Source organism: Musa acuminata, chromosome BXJ3-5 (assembly GCF_036884655.1).
Source record: "Musa acuminata AAA Group cultivar baxijiao chromosome BXJ3-5, Cavendish_Baxijiao_AAA, whole genome shotgun sequence".
In the NCBI taxonomy this organism is placed as follows: Eukaryota; Viridiplantae; Streptophyta; class Magnoliopsida; order Zingiberales; family Musaceae; genus Musa; species Musa acuminata.
Window position 1 is genome coordinate 43,822,844 of NC_088353.1, and position 21,184 is coordinate 43,844,027.

Genomic DNA, 21,184 nt, shown 5'->3' on the forward strand with positions numbered 1-21,184 from the left:
TCCTAATCTGCATTACAGCTGCAAACCCAAGAGTGCATCAGATTCTTCAGTGCTTTTGTCCTTGCAGCAACAACTGAGCCTCAGGCCATTTCCTCCTCCTTTCAGCTACTGTTGAAGAACAATAGCTTTCTCTAGGAACAACATGAAATGGAGCATGATTCCTCACAATGGAAATAATACATTCTCATTTTTTGCAAGTTTTAATAAATTATTCTCTTGTTAAAAACCTAGATTGGGAGGATGTCAACTATTTTAGCCAGTAAATGCTTTGATTATTGATAACAAAATCCTATGATCAAATCTCGTCCTTATCACTTATCCTTCGCATAAAAAAAATTACTTGAACTCTTGTATTTAGGTTTCTGCATGATACATTTTATTTTTTTTCTCAAAAAAAATAAAAGAACTTTTCTTATCCATCATCCATCCTTTTTCAGGTCTTGATGCTCGCATATTATGAGCCTATGACTACTCCGTAAGTAGACTTTTTGCTTTCATTGAAATGTATGCAGCTTTGCAGAGTTGATATCAGGTGGATACTGGATTGTGATATATTTTTTCAAATAGTTGATGGAAGTTTATTGAGTTTTTATTGTGTTATATAACTACATCCTTGTAGAAAGGCATGAATAACATTAATGAGAATTACTGCATGATGTGCCAGACATAGACTCTCCTTCCTTTGATGGCTCTTGTGGGAAGACTTTCAGTAGTTCCCTTCTGTACTCACTCAGTCGCATAAGCAAATTTTTTTTGTCTGAAAGATGAAGAGAAGATTTTCCTCTTGTGATTCAAATGTTTACATATATAAATATGTCTATTCATATACATAATATGTGTAATATAATTTGTTCATGTAGGAATTTTATGTCACTATATCCCTTTTAGCTTGGCTTCATCCTATTTGTTCTAGCTCTATTATGTTTGTGCGATTCTTCACTAACGTTCATGATTTTTATATCAGAGACAATGGGAATTGGGACGTATGAATGATTTATCAGTAACAAATAATAAAGTCTTATTGGAGATCTGTATTTCTTCATCTTGTACTGCCTTTTGACCCATCAGCAAATTCTGTGGTATTATGCTTTTTGTTCTTAGTGCTCTCATGTCTTCTTTTGGTCATTTTCAAGAAGACACTTATGCAGTCATTGCAAGATCAGGAAGAGCTAACTTCATTCACAAGGTTGTTTGCTTCATGGTTGTCAGGGAGAACAATAATCCAGGAAATAATATAAGGATGGAAATCGGGAAATGATGGCGAAGAACAAATTATATCTTTAAACTGAAGACTCGGATGGAGGGACGACTTAAAGATATCCAGCTCTATCTATTTCCTTGATCTCTTGTTGCAGAGTGGATCCCTTGCAATTCAGGTTTTTCTTGTTCTTTATGCTTCATTTTATTATCCATGTTTGATATGGTGAATATTTCAGCTCCTATTTATTCTTCCTGCTCTATTCATGTTTGATATAGCTCCTACTTGTTCTTCCTGCTCTGTTCATGTTTGACATAGCTCCTATTTGTTCTTCCTGCTCTGTTCATGTTTGACATAGCTCCTATTTGTTCTTCCTGCTCTATTCATGTTTGATATGGTGAATATTTCACGCTAATCAGATCATGACATGTTAGATTCCACCTATATAAACTAACTCATCTGTCACATTGGCATCAAATCTTGATGGAAAGTATTCCTCCAATAGAGCTTGAATTGATTGAACTATATGCCCGTGATTGATAGCCACAACTCCCTTCCAAAATGTTGATCGAATCAGATTCAATGACTGAACAGTGTTGATCTCTCTGATAACGTTCTCTGAAAGAACAGTTGTGCACAGAAAATTCAAATTAACAATGTTGATGCCTCCGATAATTTTCTCTTAAAAGTAGTACATGGAATGTTGATGATTCCTGGCGTGAAGCAGACGAGTGTGTTCTGTGGCCATGCTTATTTCAAGCAAAGCAATCGGAGCACTCGTTTGTAGCACCTGTAGGCTTTCTTTTGGGAATAAAGATGATAAGAGCAAATATATTCAACACAATGGAGAAAGGGTTTAGGAGGGGAGACTCCATTCCCAACTCAACCACAAAATATACATGCAATCAAGATTAGGTTCATGGGAATAAATCTACAATGTGGATTGCTTAATGGAACACCCAGCCATGGAGTAAATCCTTTACAGAAGGAGGGGGTAATCTTGGCAGCTGACAGCACCTATCACCCAAACAGCAGCAGCCAAAAGCAGGTTCAGAATCTTGTCCATCGTTAGAGAGAGGAGAGTAGATAGGAACTTGTGTTACTTGATCATTGGTGAGGGAAAGAGACACTGAGAGGGACCAAACTACGCCACAACAAGGCGAGTTCTAGATTTGTGTTTTCCTATCACAGTAAGCCAATCGAAGGTGGCTGACACTTGTTTTTGCCTGGTTGGGCTGAGGTGCTCTTCCACATCTCAAGAACCCAACCTGTCACTCCAGCATAGAGAGAGAGAGAGAGAGAGAGAGAGAGAGAGAGAGAGAGAGAGAGTGGAGATGGTAAGAGGATAGGCTGTAAAGAGAGAAGCGAGGATAGTAGCAAAAGAGGAAAGGGGCGATTGATGACGGATGGTGATGACAATTTATGGCCGAACTTAAAAGCAGCAAGTAAGACGGTGAGTGATTTCTCCGCACCAATAAATTCCCTCCAACGCTGTTGAATCTCCGTGCGATCCCTTCTTCCATGTTGTTCTTGCTGTTATCTTTTCCTCAGAAGCGGTGAAGAAGAAACCGGGTCCCTGCGAGCAGAGGAGACAACATGGAGTCGAGTAACTTGCAGAGGAGATACATTGACTTCACATCAACCCTCTTCCGCGAGGTACAGAGATCATGTCTTGCTACTACTTCATTTCTTTGGGTTTTTGTGATGTTCCTCTAAATCTGTGTTTGGTGACGGAGAAGGGGTTTCTGGATAGCCAGTACACACAGCTGCAGCAGCTGCAGGATGAGAGCAACCCCGACTTTGTTACGGAGGTCGTCACTCTTTTCTTTCAAGATTCTGAGAAGCTTCAGGATGAACTAAGCAGGACGCTGTGAGTGATCTGGTCCACGGACTCCTGTCTTGCCGTTGTATTCCGCATGATTTGTGTTTGGGTTCATCCTCCGCCATATGTTTGGGTGCAATCTCCGCAGAGATCAGGAGGTCGTGGACTTCAAGAAGGTGGCTGCTCATGTGCACCAGTTAAAAGGCAGCAGTGCCAGGTTCTTAACACCACCATGAAATTAGAGCCCAGAATGCATGTTTGAGATCCTTGTGGTTTGTCTTGATTCATTTCTGTGATCATTAGCATTTTGACAAAGCCACCACTGATCTACCGTGGCTCAGTTGCATGCCGATCCCTGTGTAAGCGAGATAATAATAATAATCAGCATGAGATACTGAACTTGGGTTCTTCCATCGAACAGCATAGGTGCTCAGAGAGTCAAGAATGTCTGCATGGCCTTCCGCATCTGCTGCGAGGAGATGAACCGAGAAGGGTCAGCATGCGATCTCTCGAAATACATGATTCTTGTTCTTGGTCGCCACCGAGTTCACCGTAGGACTCGCCTTGTTGCAGGTGCCTCAGATGTCTGCAGCAAGTGCGGCAGGAGTATTTCCTGGTGAAGAGCAAGCTGGAGACTCTGTTCCTGGTAAGTGTGCTTAAAAGCTCTTCTTTCGGGGGTTCCAATCCAACCACGCCTTTGTGACGTTGTCTGTGTGTTGGACGAAAGCTGGAGCAGCAGATCGTGGCCGCCGGTGGATCCATCCCAATAATGTGGTAGCAGTCCTTGCGAAGCCAGGTGTTGATAGGGCGCGGCGCAGGAAGAGTTGGCGAAGCTGTTTGTTCGCTTGCTGTCAAGCCATGTTTTGTTATGCTCTGCTTTCGCAGTTCCCTTTTGGCCCACTCGTGAGAGGATGCCATCATGACTCAACAAACAAAAAACCTTTGGGTGTTAGATCTGTACGCACCATCTTGTTTCCCATCTCTGTACTTGTGATGATACACGATACTTGGTTTCTAACCATTAGAGAGAATCAAAGAGGTTGCTAAGTCAAAAAAGTCCCACCTTTCTCCATCAGTACTACTTGATTGATGCGAAGAGTGGAAGCATCGAGCGTGGCATTACCGAGAAACCAGTTCCCCGGTGAAGTAATGCGCAGGTTGTCTGTCGAGGGAAGGTAGGTGGATGAGTCTTCGACGCATAACGAGAGCCAGGCGTGCCGGAGAGCAGCTGCAGCGAAGCTGCCAAGAAGGGGGTCTGACATGCGTAAAAAGATGACAAAGAAGAGCCCCATTATTGCTTGTGACAGCTTAACCTCTGGCTGTTCTCTGACGCCTTCTTTCCCTACGGCCACCTTAGCTGTTCCATGAATCCATCCATCGTAACTTCCTTGAGCAATGTTCAAGACAGTGTAGCGTATGCAGAAGATGCTTCAGAGATATTAGTCCCAGGACGGGATGGAAGAAAGGATCTTTTTCCTCTGTTGAAGCCAGGATAACAAGCAAAGGCAGTCCAAGACTTGGAACACTATGAGCTGTCACGGGGAAACTGCAAGTGCCAACGTTGTGTGTCTAAACACTTTGCAGACTCCAATCATGAGATGAGACGATGAACACAAGACGAACGATATTAATGAATCAAAACACATTAGCAGAGAATGGAGGATACAAATCAAGAGAACTTAGGCGAGAGGTAGAAGAACAAGAGGGCATCTTCATACTGAAAGACATACATGGATAAGAACAACACTTTTGAATGTTCAACCATGTTGTTATAATCAATATTGTTACAGCATTAGCCAGTTCGGTCCCGGCAATCCATCCCAGCAAGATCGACATGGTTCTTTGCCTTTTGGAACCTCAATATACAACATGATTCGGTATGGACTTTTGGAACCTCAATATACAACATGATTTGGTATGGACACATTAGTCCATCCAAGAAACAAAGTTTCTTCCATGAACTCAGAAGCATCTCCATGCCGCCGTGTCGAAATGGATCATGCTGAATAATATTGAGAATTTGTTAGAACAATCTTTTAAACTTGAGACACAGAATTCAAACCAAGCCAAAGAAACCATCTTAATCTAATTTCATGTGCATCCCATGAATCAGAACCAAAACTAAGTCTGACCGTATGCAAGCAGTAGCAGCGGCGGCAATTATCCAAATGCATGTCGTCGGTGCCGAGCAGACGAAGTAAACAAGCCGCAAGCAGTATAAGTCAAGCTTCCGATGTACGTAGTCAAGTCGGGAAGGTATCAAGAGTTGTGCACTCACTGCACGTTAGCCATGACAAAGTTCTTGATCTCATCCATCACTTGGTAAAAATGATCAGTGTTTGGCAACAAGTAGAATCCGATGGTGGCCTGTTCCCGGTACACAAGCTTCACAGAATGGCCGGCCTTCTTCAACCCTTCGGCATACGCCAATTGCCAGTCCTGAACAAGATCCAATCCTGCCACTATAATGAGGCTCTTTGTGAAGGGAAGACCATCCAGCTTCGCTGCGTTGGGGCCGAAGGGATTGCAAGCCGGGTGGTCTCTATCTGCCCCCTCGGGGAGATACGCTTTCCAATACCAATCTCTGTCCCTAATAGTGACGAAGTATTTGCCGTCCAACCTCTTCTCTGACTCCGTCCTACAGTTTCCACCAAACATGGGGTTAAGGAGAATGTTGCCGGAGACCTCGATTCCTGACTCCGCTGCCCTGATGGCCACATGGTGTGCGATGTTTCCTCCAGAACTGTCCCCTGCGAGGAACACCCGAAACTTGGCATCCTTTCCGCTTTGAAGCCACGGCTCCGCAGAAGCCCACTTAAGGGCAGCCCACCCATCGTCGTAAGCGCAGGGATACTTGTACTCGGGTGACCGGCGGTAATTGACGGACACGACGACTGCGCCGCATAGGGAGACGAACCGGCGGCAGAGTGAGTCGTAGATGGCGCTGTTGGATGAGGAATGGGCAAAACTTCCGCCGTGGAAGAAGATGATGACCGGAAAGGGGTCAGCAGAGGGCGGCTGATAGAGGTCGGCGAGGAGAGGAACGGCGGCTGAGGTGGAGGGGGCAGGGCGGTAGATGCGTGAAAGCAGTTTACTGGTGCGGCCGATGAGGACATCGAACGAGATGACGCCATTGACAGGGGTGGCATTGGCAGGGACCTTGCGGTCGAGGAATTCGGCGAGGTGGCGGTCGAAGGTGCCGTCGGGGCGGCGCAGCATGTTGTAGGCCAGCTTGAAGTTGGAGATGAGGACCCAGGTGTTGAGGGGAACCGCCATCTGTGTGGGCATCAAACACAGCGATGAGGAAGTGAGATCAACAAACGGATCAGGCAGGCTTTGTGGGGTTCAGCTTTTGGCTTTTCATCAATTATAGGAGGAACTGTGGATTAAAGCTTCGATCTTTTTCGCATTCCCGGGAAGAGGGCAGCTCCTAGTGATCGCAAAAGCGTTTGTTTTTTTGCTTTTACCTGATCAAAATCTATGAGAGGAGAAAACAAGATGACATCAATGGGGTTTCTGTATCTCTTTCATCCATCTCAGATAAAGATAGGATCTTTGTCACCGGAATTCAACGCACAGGGGGAAGGAACACCGAGTGAGAGGACACAGCAGATGGGAATCGATTCAAATCCATCAAAGCTCTGGCCTTTTGCCGAATTAAACCATAGGAAATCATCAGGGAGCAAGATAAGACCCAAGTGGCGAAACCCTAACACTAAATCGCCGGAATCGCGTCGAACCCATCGAAATCAGAGCTCTATATCTAATGCAGAAGGCAGAAGGGAAAACGAGGTTAAACAAAAGAGAGTGGGTACCTTCGACTCATTGGCATTAACCTCGTTGCTTCCGGCCATAGTGAAACCGAGCTCAGCAGTCGGTCAAGAGAAGGAAGCAGATCCGGAATAGCATCAAAATCAACGAAAGCTCTCTCCTTTCCGAGTGACACGGGCTCCAAGCATCGAACGTCGACTCCTTCCTCTTCCGGGAACCCTGTTTCGGTTTTCCCGACCTCCACTCCCGTTAGTCCTCCCGGAAATTAGTGACCTTTCGCGATCCAAAGGAGCAGACCCACAAGCAAGCGAAATGGCAGAAAGAGATGGACCAAGACGGGGGCGAGGGGGCGAAGCAACGCCAACCGGTGCGGAGGAATAGAGGAGATTGAAACGAGCACGCGAGGACGGTAGAACAGAGAGAGAGAGACGAAGGAGACGACAAACAGGGGAAGCCGAGGCGTCATAATAAATGAGCACTCCCCGGTGATGGACCCACTTCGTACCCAGCGGTAGATAAGACGGAGTCCACCCAAATGTTACATCGAAGAAAGGCTCTTTCCTCTTCCCTTCGGCTTCTTCCTGTTGAGAGGAAGAGCATGAGAAGCTGTCTCACACAAACGCCGCCTCCGTTCTTTGACTGCTCGATTGAAGCGTCCACCGTATATGGAACCAACATGTTTCTCTGAGCCAACGGCAGCAACCCGAGTTGGGGTGGGCGAGAATTTTACCGACACTGAACCGAGGAGGAATTATGACCGAAATCCCACCATCGCACGTACGACAACTACAGTGATGATGACTGTTGCTTCACAATGCCAGGACAGTCACCTGAAGCCATGCACATTCGAGGTAGAAACAAAAACCATTGTAGCTATCAGAGTGGCCTTCTCATGAGTAAAGCTAAAGTAACTATTATGCGCAGGGCAACAGTTCGCCCACCACAGGGACGAACTGTTCTCCCATGATAATGTCATCCGATCCCTCTCCCCTCTTCATCGGCAAAATTCATCCTGTCTAACCACAGAATATTCTGCAGGTCAAACCTGCCATCGATCCAGCAATAACAGCGCGCTCGACACAATGCTTAACGAGATCATGGCGTTTATGCAGAAATATTTATGAGCAAATGCTTCGAGGGAATTATAGGGGAAGATCTTGTCGGATGTCGAGTACTTTTTCCCTTGTGCTCTCCGGTCTCCACCGTAGAAAGTCAACCATATCCGAGAGAGAGAGAGTGTGTGTGTGTAGATTATTTGATGATAGTCTTAGTTGAACAAGGCGTTAGAGAGAGAGAGAGAGAAAGAGTAGATCATTTGATGATGGTCTTCGTCGAACAAGGAGATGGAGTTAGAAAGAAAGGGAATAATGATCTGAAACCATCTCGAGTAAATTTGCTTGTGAATGCAGTCAGCAACTTTTTTCTGCTGCTTCCACTTAGCCAAGCACTCATCCTACTGATCCAAAGAAAGACTCTTCGACCTGCTCGCTCGAAGTCCTCCTCCCTCCCTCCTTCCTTCCGATCATCATCGCCGAGCGTTCACCTGCAGCAAAGATATCAGACAACTGCAGACTTCACTGCTCGCGTCCAGATCAGTCTCCCCTCCCTCCCTCTACAGCTTCTCCCAGAATGCACGGCCATCAGTGCCGAGAATGGACGCGTAGAAAAGGCCGTCTGCAGTTGGCAAGCGGTGGCGTGTGCGGACAAATTGCGGTACCTCGTCGTGGCTCTCTCGCTCTGTTCATACGCCGACGAGCACACCAGCGCATGCGCCAAAGCGTACGCAGACGCCACCAAAAGAGAGGTCCCATTCCCGTTCCCCACTCGAAACGTGTTCGCTCTACAGCCAAGCCTCGGTTCCCTCTCCGTCTCACGTCAGATCCCTCTTCGCTGCAAGGAAGAGGAGGGTACGTGTGCCTTCTGTAGGCTGTGCATTCCATCTCCATCTCCATCTCCGTCCGTGGTGGATGGAACCATTTGGTGCGTGAGACCAACAGGGCTTGTTTGCCGATCCGCCTTGAGCCGGAATTCAAGGCTTCTCCTGACGCCACCTGCATGATTCGTACGTAAGAGTTGGGTTCATAGGTGCATCTTCGTCCGGTTCGGGTCAAGCCAAGTGTTTCCTGGTGATATGGTTCGGTCCAATCCAAGCTGACCCGGTTTATGCGGGGGTCAGGTTCGGGTCAAATAACCAAATAATCGAGCCGGTTCGGCTTGGTTTATCATAACCATGGATCACGAGAAAAAGGAAAAGAAGTTGCTGTTAAGCATGACAACGAGCAGCCGACATGCATGACTTGGGAGTCGTTTGTCATCACAGGAAGTGAACGCCGACACTCATTACTCTCAACAAATATCTTTTGGAGGGCATTTAATTCACACGGGTTATGCGTTTGTCCTAATTCACGTCTCATGTCGCCACATTAATTAAGTGCCTTAAGCTAAAGACAAAAGGTTTCGCCACATTAATTAAGTGCCTTCAGCTAAAGACAAAAGGTTTCGCATAACCTAACATCCATAGAATAAAAACAGATTAACGATAAAAAATAATACAAAGAATGCACGTAAATTATCATCATCGTTCCATTGAAGAATAACTCTAGGATCTTATGTAACTGAACAAACATACTTTGCTTAGAGTTCAAAAATAATACATCATATTTATATTTTTCATACACACATACCCACATGATACTGGAAAGAATGAAACTGATTTATCTCTATACAATCACGCAAAGTCAACAAAGGATTCCTGCCGACGAAATCCATGCAAATGGAGACCTATCCAATTTTGTGCATTTGATCATCCTTCTTTTGACGTCAAGAAAAGGTGTCATCTGCATGTGCAGCACATTAAAAGGCAATGATTTCAGCATTTTGATTGATTATATTTCATGTCATCACAGGGAAGAAGCCAAGTTGCCGACTTAGATATTAATATCATGGGACCTTGAACAGGCCACAAGCAAATCCAGCCTATCATGAGTCCCATTGAGTGTTGTGGGGCAGTACATGGCCTTTTGTCTTTGGTCTCATCTGTTGTTCCCCTTCTCTTCTGGCTTCCATGGGAGCAAAGCTTGTTCCCACCTCCAATGGATACAAAAGCTAATGGCAAACTTGCGGCCCCGCCTGCCGACACCATTGCCGAGGCTCAAATGTTACCATAAGGTTGTTGTGAAGTAGCAAAACAAATCACTGCATGAAGATAGATGGAACAAGGAGAAAGAACATACCAAATTATGGGGGAAGGTTCTGCTGTATTGGAAAGCTTCCACTGAATTGATTGCATTTATTGGGGATCTACTGTGCTATAACTTGTTTATATTTCTCCTGATTGATTTGCCCCATGTCTTTCTTGGACTTACATAATACAAGATTAAAATCTCAGTGTCGATGATCCTGATTCGAAAGATAAAAGGCTTATAAACATTATAATTCTCTGAGGAGCTCTGCTTCAACCCAGGCAGATAATCAAGAGAGGATACAAGTGAACCCGTAATTGTTGGGCTGTCAATTGATTTTTATAGCATGAGGACATTAAAAATGCACCTTACGGAAGCTGAAGAATTGTTTGCCCCATGAAGGGTGAAGACTACCGACATATGCTGCTAAACACACAAAAATAAAGAAGGATGCATCTTCCTGATGGTTGAGAAGATGCCATCCCCACAGCGTTTACCATGCGATTTTGGGAAACAGCATTATATGTGGATTATCCCTTGTTACGTCAAATCAGATTGGGGTTTCTCCCTACAGACAAATCAGCCCATCAATACTGAAAGAAAGTTGCGTCAAAAGAAACAGGGACTATGACATTTTGGTTTGACATGACCAGATTGTGGTTTCTTTTGCACATTGAAATGAAGGTTTCCTTGAGTTAGTCCTAAACAAAACCCAAGAGGAAGATCATTACCTATGGTGATATGTAAGTAACATCAACCATATGAATGAGAGAGATTGCAGCACCCAGTATCGTATATTGACAGAAAAAAGGAAAAAAAGAAGCATATGCTGCATGTGTGTCATTTACTAAACACAAGTACTCAAGTATTTTGCACCAAATTAGCAAAGCCACTCTCAGTAAATTATTTATTTATAGGGTAGCTGGCACTTGCAGTAACAGAAAACCATACCTTGTGCATCCAAATATGTAACATGCCAAATTTTCTAATATTTTCTCTCTTTGGTGTTCAAGAGCAAGTAGCCGTTCTTAACTGCATGATCAATAGATCCATACATTATGTGAGTATTGAGTTCAATCAAGCATGTAGCTTATTTTGCTATCAGTGATGCAAAAAAAGCAAATTTGTAAAACTTGGTGAACTTGGAGATTCCACAAGCTCCAAACACCTTCCTAAAAGGGGTGGACAACTAAGAAGAAAAATAGAATGCCGTGGGTAGGAGAAGAGAAATATGATTTTAATCAGAGCCAATGGAAATGATCATTCATCAGTGATTTATTTACAAAGAATGTCACTACACAAACACTTTAAGCAATGGTCTCAGGGAATATTGAACATAAAATACAGTCATGAAAGTACGCCAATATTGAAAAAAAAGCAAATTTTGCAGACTTACTTGATCTGTATAATGCATAGTACACTTATCAGCCTTCAAATAGATTTGTGGTCCATGAACTGAGTTGATCGGTTCTACTTCTGATTGGCACAGAGTTCTCTGATGAAGAATTTATCTTTCACAGGTAATACGGTCATGAAATAGCCTCAGGTCAGCATCAGAAGTCTCGGTTATCTGACTCATGAAAACCCTCCAAGCCTACCATATTATCCGAGTGATATTTTCCACTAAAAACTTGAATATAGAAGCCAACATTTGTATATTTGACTGAAAAACCTCTCACATTCCTCATCGAAGCCTGTCCGATGATAGTTGAGAACACATCTGTTTGATGCCCGACAAGAAATTGGATCTTCTAGATATGTTGTCGACCTGGGAAATAAAATCGGACTAGAATCAAATTATTAACACAAGAAGAAACTATACAAATCAGATAATCATGATGTAACTTTGTTTAGTAGGCAACTCAAACAGCCCACAATAATTTCAGATAGTAACTTTTCAAAGAGGGAAAAGGGAAGAGAGTGCCAGAGATAAAGATTTACAATTAGCAACTGTTTTCAATGTTGATGAAGATAATTGTTCTACAAAAGCCAGTGGATTTCCTTTCATGGTTTATATAACCTCACAAAAACATATCTCCACCAGATGGAAACAAAAATCTAAACTAAAAAAAAAAGAGAACTATCATTTAGAATTAAAAGAGATCTACTTCACCTAATATGAGGACATTTCTCACCCACTCTTATGCTCTTTTTTCCTATGTGCTGCAATATAGTCAGCAGAGCTGCAGGTGGACCTTTTAAGTGTTCATGAGTTCTGCCATCAAATTCTACATATAACCCCTTTCCTTTGGTGATGGAATTCTTCTGCCATCGTAGGTCATCAAAATCCACCGGGAAATCTAATGTACCAGGTCCGAGTTCCAACTTCCAACCCACGGGTTCCAACTTACTATTGATACCCCATGTTACCGTAATGATTCCTGTTGGCCAATCCAAAACACTTGTTCCTACATATCTTCCAGGACTCGGACACCATCACCGGAACGACGGAAACAGAAACCATTCACAAATGATATAGCATTTCATCCGTGGAGAGAAACAGTCATTTAAAGACCCGAACAAATCAAATCGAAGGTGGCTCGGCGCCTTACCTGCTTACCACCAAAGAAGCATTCGCCCACACCGGAGACTGGGCCTTTGCCGCTTGATTTACCCTCTCAGCCTGACGCCTCGCTACCACTGCCGCCGCCTCCTCGGCACCCACCATGCCGACTAATTTGGGGGCACGACAGTTGACATCGCTCGCGGTTAGCGTTTGCATTTTGTTCAATATTATTATTATTATTATTATTATTATTATTATTATTATTATTATTATTATTATTATTATTATTATTATTATTATTATTATTATTATTATTATTATTATATCATTGTTATTATTATTTATTATTTATTTATTACATTATTATTATTTTTTCTTTTTTTTTTTCCAAAAAGGATATTTTAGGTTTGAAAATGTTTCCTATTCTCAGTTACAATATTTTTCTATTACATTACAGTATTTTCTTGATATTATTAAAAATATTGTAATTTTGTATACATGGTATAGGAATTATAGGTATTTTTTAATATTTTTATAAGAATCCATGAGCAATATTTATAAATGTTATTTCTAATATTTTTCAATCAATTTCCTCACTAATGTTTTGTAATAAGACTTACGGTTTTATTGTTGTTATATGTTTCGTAATAGGATTATAGTATTTTTAAAAAATGCCAAAAATGCTGTTACCATATTGAAAACACTGTAAGTCAAATTATTTTGAATGTTTTATTTTTTAAAATGGAGAATAATATTTATTTAAAACTTGAGGAAAGTTCATATTTATTTGAGTCTATCATCTTTATTGTCCATCAAAATCATTGTTCTAATTATAAAACATTATAAAGAAATAGACTAAAAAAAAACATAAATCATGGTTGGGTTTCAAATGGGTATGATTCTTAGTTTAAGAAAATGAACATTAAAATAACTTGACTTCTATTTGAGTGACAATGTTTTTTAAAATTATTACAATGCTTTTTAGGATGAGAGGGAGAAAAATATGATAGATGACTAGTTGTCAAATCAAGAGTGTATTTGGAATTAAACAAAAAAAAGGAGTGTTGTTAGAAAAATCTAAAAGAAAAGTATTTTTTGAGAGAAGTTCAAAAAGAGAAATATTATTTTTGATAAATTATTATTATCATTATTATTATTTCGTTATTTTGTTGATAAAATAGTATATCAACCCAACTATTAACATACTTCAAATATATATTTTTTTTTATTTTTTAATAATGAATAATTACTAATTAAAATAGAAACACAAATTAATAGGAAAATAAATAAAATCACCAAAAATACATGCAATTATTAATCAAATAAAAGCCTACTACAAAGTAGAGTACTATATATATATATATATATATACATATGTATATATGTATATATGTATATATACATATATATGTATATATATATATACATATATATGTATATATATATACATATATATGTATATATATATATATACATATATATAGGGTCTGGAAGAGCGCCTAATCCTGTGCTTTTCTTTTGCTTCATACTGCCTCAATCGTAGGGTTTCTGGTCTCTGTTCCTTCTCTAATGGGGCGACATCGAAGCCGGAGCGTCAGCCCGCGGCGGTTCAGCCGGAGCCCTCCGCGCCGTAAGCGCTACGACGACCCCCGCGAACGGTTCCGCGGCGGCGGTGGTGGCGGCGGCGGACGGGACTACAGGGATCGCCGCTCCTCCGGCCCCTCCGGCCTCCTCATCCGGAACGTCGCCCTCGACGCTAGGTCGCTTGTCTATTTCACCCATCTTCTCGTTATTGGGTCTTTTAGACGCATCCTTTGTGTTGGGTCGTAGGGTTAGGGTTTATTTGCGTCGCTTCTCGTCTTTCTTCTATGTTTTGCCAGTTATGTGCCTGCTCCTTTCTTTATACCTGTTGCTACTCCAGTGGTTTATGAGATCGATCCATCAATATTGGCTCTGATACTCGTTTTTGTAACATTTGCCTAGCTCGATCTTCTACTACTGTTCTGGTCACCTAGGGTTGGGTTCTTGATGGTTTCCCCTTTCAGTTGCTAAAGGCGTCTCCTCTTTTGTCATTAGTTTTGCTTTCATTTTGTTGTGTCAGGTGCTTTGATCTTTGCTTTTAAATGTTTTTGCGATCAGAGACATGTGTGCCTTTTGGTTCTTTATTGGATAGTGAGAATAATCTCATGTATTACATGTTCTGACAATCCTTGTTTGTGTTTATTCTTTGCTTAGGATATCTCTCTTGGCAGTAAAGTATGCAAAGTCAATATCATAGTAGTATGATGTGTAAGGAGGTATCTGTCAATGATCAATATTAATTTGATTGAATTAATATGATGTGTTTGTTAGAGAAAGATAAATAATGGATTGAAGTGATATATAATGACAGGAATGCTTGGAGATTTCTCATTTTTTAATAAAACTTTGATGTTGTTATTTCTTATATTTAGAAAAATGGTGGTGACAAGATGATTTAGTGGTTTTGAAACCCTCCTTTTCTGTTACATTTGTCCAAGGTTGTTTATTTGTTAAAATTTATATTTTTAGCTTTAAAAATGGCAATTTTTGGTCCACAAGCGAATTGGTTTTGTATTTAATCTTCTCTTGATATCCAGGTCGGAGGATCTTCGTATTCCCTTTGAGCGCTTTGGCCCTGTGAAGGATGTCTACCTTCCAAAAAATTACTATACAGGGTATTGTTTTTTCTAGCTGGAATTATATCCTTCTTAATTGTATAAAAGAGCAACATGGCAGTCTTTAATTGTCTTATGCTGTCAGATTTCTTGTTTATTTGTACGAAAATGCTTTCTTGGTTTGAAATAATGGTAAATTATCTTTTTGAGATCAAGATCTTTTGGTTTTGTAAATAGTTATTCATCTTCATGGAACTAATGATAAAGAAGCTAGTCATGTTATTAGGCAAATATTTGGGTCTCTATCATTGTAAATGAATTCACATGACTTTGGCTGCATAATGTGTTGTGAAAATGAAACATGTAAACCAGCTTCACGTTGACTAATTTATTAGGAGATCTGAACTGAAATGGCTGTGGACTTATTTGTGGAACCTAAAATCTACTTGTGTTTTTCATGGGCATTACAAGTTATTTTTGTCTGGTTTATTAATTCAAAAAATATAGAAGTCACCAGGCATCTGGGTTTTATTACTTCATAGCTTCAGATAGGCAATTGCACCCAGGTATGGACCATGTTTTAATATTTCAGCCTTTGTCCTCAACAAAGTATGGTAAATGATTAAATCTAAGACCATCAAACAATTTGTTAATGCAATTGTAGTATAAGATCAGAAGTTTCTTTTTGTTTCTATGATTTTTATGACATATATAGAAATAGTATATAGGTACACATGCTTTTAGAGAGTAAGATTGTTGAGATGTAACACAGATGACCACATATAGGAAGGTTAGATAACCTCTCGGATAGCATGAATGCTTCCACAGACGATATTGTTGCTACTTCATGGAAATTTAGTATTGAAGTTATTGCCATTTATGAAATTTTTAAAATGCATTATATGACATTACAATTTTAAACATACCTTTCTGAATATGATTGTTGCAGAGAGCCACGAGGCTTTGGATTTGTCAAGTTCCGTTATGCTGAAGATGCTGCTGTAGCTAAGCAGCATATGAATCATCAGATTATTTGTGGGCGTGAGATCTCAATTGTATACGCTGAAGAAAATCGAAAAACTCCACAGGAAATGCGTATGAGTGCAAGGATTAGGTAATTTTCTCTTTCTTTTATTCCATCGTATTTTTTTTCCCAGAACTTATGAAAATTATGGAAATAGTTTGCTTTGAGTTTATGTTCCATTTCATGGCATTCCTATTTATTTATTGGAATCCAAAATTGGTAGGTCAAGCCAATAATTTTTTTAGAAAAGAATATACTTATTGCGCCAATTACATTGTGCTGCTCCAGTGAAAGATACATGGGAGGAAGCTACAGGAGACGATCTCCACCGAGATCTCCTGGTCGACGACGTCGCTGTTAGTATTTTGAACCTTGATTTCCTCTTACTCTGTATAGTTGGAACTGCTTAGTCACTACTGCCTGTATTGCAAAAGATATAAAATATTTGTAATTCTTAAAATTTTTAATTGATTACTTTTTATTTCTTCTGTTCTATGCTTTTGTTGGCAGCATATTCACGTTCACTTTCTCCACCAAGACGAGAGTCAAGGTTTGTGTTTTTTTTCCTGTTTTAATATATTTGCTTTATCATCTCATTTCATGTACGTTTCTTGCATGAATTATTGGTGACTCTGCCACTCCTGCTCTTTTATTTTTTTGTCATGTGAGCTAAAGTGAAAGGTGAATTTTCCTTAAATGAACTTCAATTTGGGAACTTATTGTTTAACTTACAACCATACCAAATGCCTTTTGTTTTCTCATTGCCTGAATTCTCATTCTATATCTGGTCAGTGTGCTTACTTATCTATTTCAAGAACACATTGTTTTCTACCTATAAGCCACTAGTGTTCTCTATTTAGTCCTATGTGAGATAATATTTTTTATTTTTTAAAGGTAACTTTACTAAGACTAGGTACATCTCAAAGTGGACCTTTTGACTATGGTTTTTGGCAGTACCAACCTGAAACCATAACAGGGTTATATATTATTTTTTGTTTGGATTTGGTGTAAGGCATAAATGAATTTTTGTAACAAGTTTATGTGGTAAAATATTAGCTAGCAAGTCTTATTATGAACTTATAATGATGATAGTCTTGGATCTTTGGGAACAAAGGTGTCATCATCTTTGCTTCCTAATTTGTTTTTGAAGTGTATCTTTTCTGTTCACGAATTGCTTGCCTTATGATTAGTAAATGCAATAGAATAATAAACAATTCGATTGTGTTGTCTTCAATTTAAGCATTTGTGGAGGTTCAGCACCAATTATGGTAGAAGTTAATGTGATTAAGCCTTTGTACAATATCCATTATTGATCGTTGGTTGCCACTTGGCACTGTGAACCCTTTATACAGATCAGTAAACAGATTATTATCTTCCTTTGTCTTTTTTCTTTTTGAAGGGTAAATTTAGGCTTCGTAGAAATTACCTTCTGGTGCATCGTATCTACCAGCAATGTCTATAGGCATCTTAGTTTCTCCTTTATATCATTTACTTGCTCCTTTTGACTTTGTTACACCTATTTAGTTCAAAAATCTTTTTTTGGTTAATGTACCTTATTGATTTTTATCTCTGTTTGCACATTTTGCCTCATATGTTGTAATTATATTTTTAATAATCATCAAATCGTGTTTGGACACATGCTTAATGATGCTTTTACTGAAAATGCAAATAATAGCTTTAGTATTCTTTCTTCGCAATTTTGTTTAAACAATAGGACTACCTTGTAAATTTTCTGCAGTCATTGTGCACCTACTAGGTAAAAAACTTGACAGATTTGACTTTTAGGATGGCCTATAGGATTCTAATGGGCTTGTATTGTTCTCAAACCTTAGCTATGGTTACATGATATGTCTTGCTGAGATGCCATGGCTAATGATGTTAAGATGTCTTTTTACCTGGATTTAGAAAGTAAATACACTTCTGGGTTCCTCGGTGGATTCCAGGATTTAACTATGGAGATTGGGTTCCTGGGTGGATTCCGGTAAAATTGATTGGTAAGTTTATTTTCAAAAAACTTAACTGTGAATATTGAAATTTTGAAACCAGTTGTATCATCATGAAAATGTTATGAGCATGATATAATGATCTTATAAGGACCTAATTGATATGAACCATAGTTGCCAAGAATTAACTTGATGTTGATATGCCATGCTCTAACCTAGTTTTTGAATTTTCCTGCTTTCCATCTGTGGTGAGGGTTAAGAATTGGGCATGGGCTTGGATCACATGGTTTTGATTCTTCCTCTCCGCCCTCAGTGGAGTTAACGAGCTTACAAGGGTCTAGTTGATATTGGACCATAAGTTCATAAGATTTTTCTCTGTTTTCCTTTATAATGATCATTTGATCTCAATGGCCTTTGAGCTGATCTGGCACCTTTTATTGGTTATTGGTACCTCCAGTTAGTGACACAGTTCTTATTAACGTCAGATTTCTCCTATTTGAAATGTATGGTTGGATCACACCAAAGGTAGACAGGCCTATGTCGCTGAATGCATCTAGTCTGGAAATTGGACATTTCCAGTTAGAAATGCAGTACATTCTATCTTTGGATTCATTGGAATACATCACTGCCTTGTTCTGTCAGCCTCTTCCTTCAAAGTGTTTGCTTGTTGGTTAATTGGATACAAGATTTATGAAGGATTAATAAGGAACAAATTTGGATGGTCTCGGTTTTTGTATTATATGGCATCAAGAGATTCCTGAGCATGAGTGACCGATTACCTATTTGATGGTATTGGTCTTTTTACCTTAAGTGTATCAAATCCTTAAGTTGTTGACGGTCAAGGGAAAAATCATTGGCTATTATAAGATATTTGCCTTTGGATGGAAGAGAAAGAGGTACAAGTCTAATTTTTTTCCTGATGATGTCTTCCTTTAGCATTAGTTTCTTGGTATCGGCTGTGTTCCAACTGTTATCCATATTACTTGAGTGCATGAAACACAAAGTATGTACTATTCCTCTAATACTTGGTTTCCAAACACATTCACTGGCAGGAAAACCTCTTCTCGTATCTATATAAGGCATTATATTCTGTCAGCCTCTAGTTAAATTTTTTTTGTTGTATACATCCATAATGTGTTTTATCATATATATTTTCTTCCATTATGATGTATCCATGGCAGTATTTCAATATTTGATGGGCTATATTTGGCTGTGTATGCTTTGAGAGACTGTACTAAGCACGTAGAGTGTTGCTTCAGAATCTGATAAATGAAATTCTTTTTTGTAGTTTTTTAGGTCTACAGATATTTGCTTGAAGATGCTTAGTTGATACTTCTGAAATATAGCTGTTGAAGTGAATTTTACTGTTCTATGGTTTTGCAACTTCTATGTTTATAATTTTATATTTTACCTGCATATTGCTTGTATGATTAGATTTTCTTGAACTTTAACAATATGAGGCTCTAGAATCTGAATCCCTGGTAGTTATATGTATGTTTATCCTTTAAGCATAAATGTATACTTGTTCTCACTGGACTCTGTCCTGCATCCAGGGAAGTTGAACGACTATATGTTGCTCATGCAGATCATAAAAGTGAAAAGAGATCCTAAAGTATCAAGGGGTTAGTAAAGAGAAAAGAGAAAGAGACCCAAATGTTATTGGCTAGTTGATTACCTTTTCTTGAAGCTATTCAAGAAGCTTTTATTAATGCCCATCTCCATCAACAGTAAATACAGAGAAACTACAATCCATAGTATCTTTCTTTAAACATTTTTTGTTACTTTTCTGGCAATCTAAAGATTGTTGCTTTGATTTTGTATACTATCCAGTTAAGAAAGAATCTAGAGCTTAAAAAGCCAAAAGAAAGAATCATGATCTCCAGTGCATAAAGCAAAAGAGGAAGTATCATGATTTCCAGAGAATGGGAGACCTTGAAAGTACACATTGCTAGAGAGAGAGCATTGTCTTGATGGTGGTCATATACTTGTGTGGAAAGTAATGATAGTGTGCCCTAAGAAAGTTGAAGCAAAGAGCTTTGAAGTCAGCAGATGCTGTTCGACCAACAAGTACACCATTAAAGGCATTAACTGAAACATTTTTGGACAAAGTTTCATAATTTTGTTCCGAGAGTGATATACCACAGGTAAACGTCATGCTTCCAACATATTAGTTTCTGAGTTGGAGAGACCTGAAGCATCTCCATGCCCAATGGCATGCCGACTCATTTATTAAATCAGAACATGTCAAAATACATTTTGCTTCTTCTCTCTTAGCCAATCTTTACCTGAGTATGGAAGATACTACTGTCTTGCCTTCAGATAAATGTTCATGTGGTTGCTCTCATCATCTGAAATATGTGTTTTCTCATGCGGGGGTGTCTAATTTTTCAGTATGTAATGATATTATCTTTTGTGCACATGAAAGCAGGGACCATGACAGGAGTACACGTGATGATTACTACTCTCCGCCAAGATCCATCTCCCGATCTCCTGATGATAGGGATCATGGGTTGCATCATCAGTCTTCGAGTCCCAAGGGCAATGGACGAAGCCCATCTAGGTCTCGTTCGTACAGGTCGATACTGTGCCACATAATATTTGATGAAGTGGTAGGAACTTGAAACTCATTGATGACTTGTTAATGCAGCCCTCGATGAATGATCGAGCTTCGGAAAATCCTGTGGCTTCATTTCATCACCAATCAGAATGATGCTTTTTGGCTGGCTTGCTTGTCGATTGGTCTGGAACCATAGTCCTTAAGCTTGATAGACCTTAAATCGTGTCCATGTAAACCGTGATAGAACTTATTGGTGTTTTGCATCGTGATTGTACCTACATGTCTTTGGTTAGACAGAAGCTTTTGTTAGAGTAGTCATATTTGCCCGTTTTCAGATTGGAGGAGTTCTATGATGTTTTTATCATTACATTACCTACATGACATGATGATTAGTACCGCTTTTGATGTTCATGATTTTGATGTATGATTAATGGATCAAATGGTGGGAGTTAATTCTTAGCTGGCTATTCACACCTATAAGTAATTACTATCGATTCTCAGGTACTGTACTGCCTGAACGCTTCCAAGCGTATATTATAAAATTG

At 39.9% G+C, this 21,184-nt stretch overlaps 3 protein-coding genes and 1 long non-coding RNA gene across 13 annotated transcripts; 2 read left to right on the plus strand and 2 right to left on the minus strand.

Annotated features, from left to right (window-relative positions):
• The first annotated feature begins 2,059 nt into the window (after window positions 1-2,059).
• LOC135638558 (histidine-containing phosphotransfer protein 1-like) lies at window positions 2,060-4,041 on the plus strand. 2 transcript variants are annotated; one of them, XM_065151718.1, is made up of 7 exons: window positions 2,068-2,651; window positions 2,750-2,854; window positions 2,938-3,068; window positions 3,169-3,237; window positions 3,442-3,513; window positions 3,594-3,666; window positions 3,748-4,041. In XM_065151718.1, the coding sequence occupies exons 2-7, from the start codon at window positions 2,795-2,797 to the stop codon at window positions 3,796-3,798; spliced, it is 456 nt and encodes a 151-aa protein (XP_065007790.1). In that variant the 5' UTR covers window positions 2,068-2,651; window positions 2,750-2,794; the 3' UTR covers window positions 3,799-4,041. The 2 variants fall into 2 exon arrangements, with proteins under 2 accessions (XP_065007789.1, XP_065007790.1); XM_065151717.1 differs by having other exon boundaries at window positions 2,060-2,651; window positions 3,442-3,666.
• A 670-nt stretch (window positions 4,042-4,711) lies between these two features.
• LOC135638557 (gibberellin receptor GID1C-like) lies at window positions 4,712-8,399 on the minus strand. 2 transcript variants are annotated; one of them, XR_010496653.1, is made up of 3 exons: window positions 6,836-8,399; window positions 5,153-6,296; window positions 4,712-5,022 (listed from the first exon to the last, which is right to left on the minus strand). XR_010496653.1 is itself a non-coding variant. In XM_065151716.1 (2 exons), the coding sequence occupies exons 1-2, from the start codon at window positions 6,872-6,874 to the stop codon at window positions 5,295-5,297; spliced, it is 1,041 nt and encodes a 346-aa protein (XP_065007788.1). In that variant the 5' UTR covers window positions 6,875-8,399; the 3' UTR covers window positions 4,712-5,294. The 2 variants fall into 2 exon arrangements, 1 of the variants encoding a protein (XP_065007788.1); XM_065151716.1 differs by having other exon boundaries at window positions 4,712-6,296.
• Window positions 8,400-9,356: 957 nt separating this feature from the next.
• Window positions 9,357-12,665, minus strand: LOC135638607 (uncharacterized). 5 transcript variants are annotated; one of them, XR_010496671.1, is made up of 5 exons: window positions 12,526-12,665; window positions 11,370-11,741; window positions 10,925-11,005; window positions 10,025-10,190; window positions 9,357-9,920 (listed from the first exon to the last, which is right to left on the minus strand). It is a non-coding gene; the product is annotated as an uncharacterized LOC135638607 (long non-coding RNA). The 5 variants fall into 5 exon arrangements; XR_010496670.1 differs by lacking the exon at window positions 10,925-11,005; XR_010496668.1 differs by having other exon boundaries at window positions 10,025-11,005.
• Window positions 12,666-13,974: 1,309 nt separating this feature from the next.
• On the plus strand, window positions 13,975-21,050 carry LOC135638939 (serine/arginine-rich SC35-like splicing factor SCL28). Of its 4 annotated transcripts, none has more exons than XR_010496805.1 (8): window positions 13,975-14,239; window positions 15,098-15,175; window positions 16,065-16,229; window positions 16,428-16,495; window positions 16,650-16,689; window positions 19,636-19,809; window positions 19,913-20,226; window positions 20,511-20,648. XR_010496805.1 is itself a non-coding variant. In XM_065152546.1 (7 exons), exons 1-7 carry the CDS (start codon window positions 14,049-14,051, stop codon window positions 20,737-20,739), a joined length of 699 nt encoding a protein of 232 aa, XP_065008618.1. In that variant the 5' UTR covers window positions 13,976-14,048; the 3' UTR covers window positions 20,740-21,050. The 4 variants fall into 4 exon arrangements, 1 of the variants encoding a protein (XP_065008618.1); XR_010496806.1 differs by having other exon boundaries at window positions 19,636-19,704; XR_010496804.1 differs by having other exon boundaries at window positions 19,636-20,226.
• The last annotated feature ends 134 nt before the right edge of the window (window positions 21,051-21,184 follow it).

Coding starts and splice junctions, on each gene's coding strand:
- LOC135638939 (XM_065152546.1), top strand. CDS start 14,049: ATGGGGCGACATCGAAGCCGGAGCGTCAGCCCGCGGCGGTTCAGCCGG. Junction 15,176..16,064: donor CCAAAAAATTACTATACAGG/GTATTGTTTTTT, acceptor TGATTGTTGCAG/AGAGCCACGAGGCTTTGGAT. Junction 16,496..16,649: donor TCCTGGTCGACGACGTCGCT/GTTAGTATTTTG, acceptor TTTTGTTGGCAG/CATATTCACGTTCACTTTCT.
- LOC135638557 (XM_065151716.1), bottom strand. CDS start 6,874: ATGGCCGGAAGCAACGAGGTTAATGCCAATGAGTCGAAG. Junction 6,297..6,835: donor TTAATGCCAATGAGTCGAAG/GTACCCACTCTC, acceptor ATGCCCACACAG/ATGGCGGTTCCCCTCAACAC.
- LOC135638558 (XM_065151717.1), top strand. CDS start 2,795: ATGGAGTCGAGTAACTTGCAGAGGAGATACATTGACTTCACATCAACC. Junction 3,069..3,168: donor GATGAACTAAGCAGGACGCT/GTGAGTGATCTG, acceptor CAATCTCCGCAG/AGATCAGGAGGTCGTGGACT. Junction 3,238..3,441: donor TTAAAAGGCAGCAGTGCCAG/GTTCTTAACACC, acceptor TCCATCGAACAG/CATAGGTGCTCAGAGAGTCA.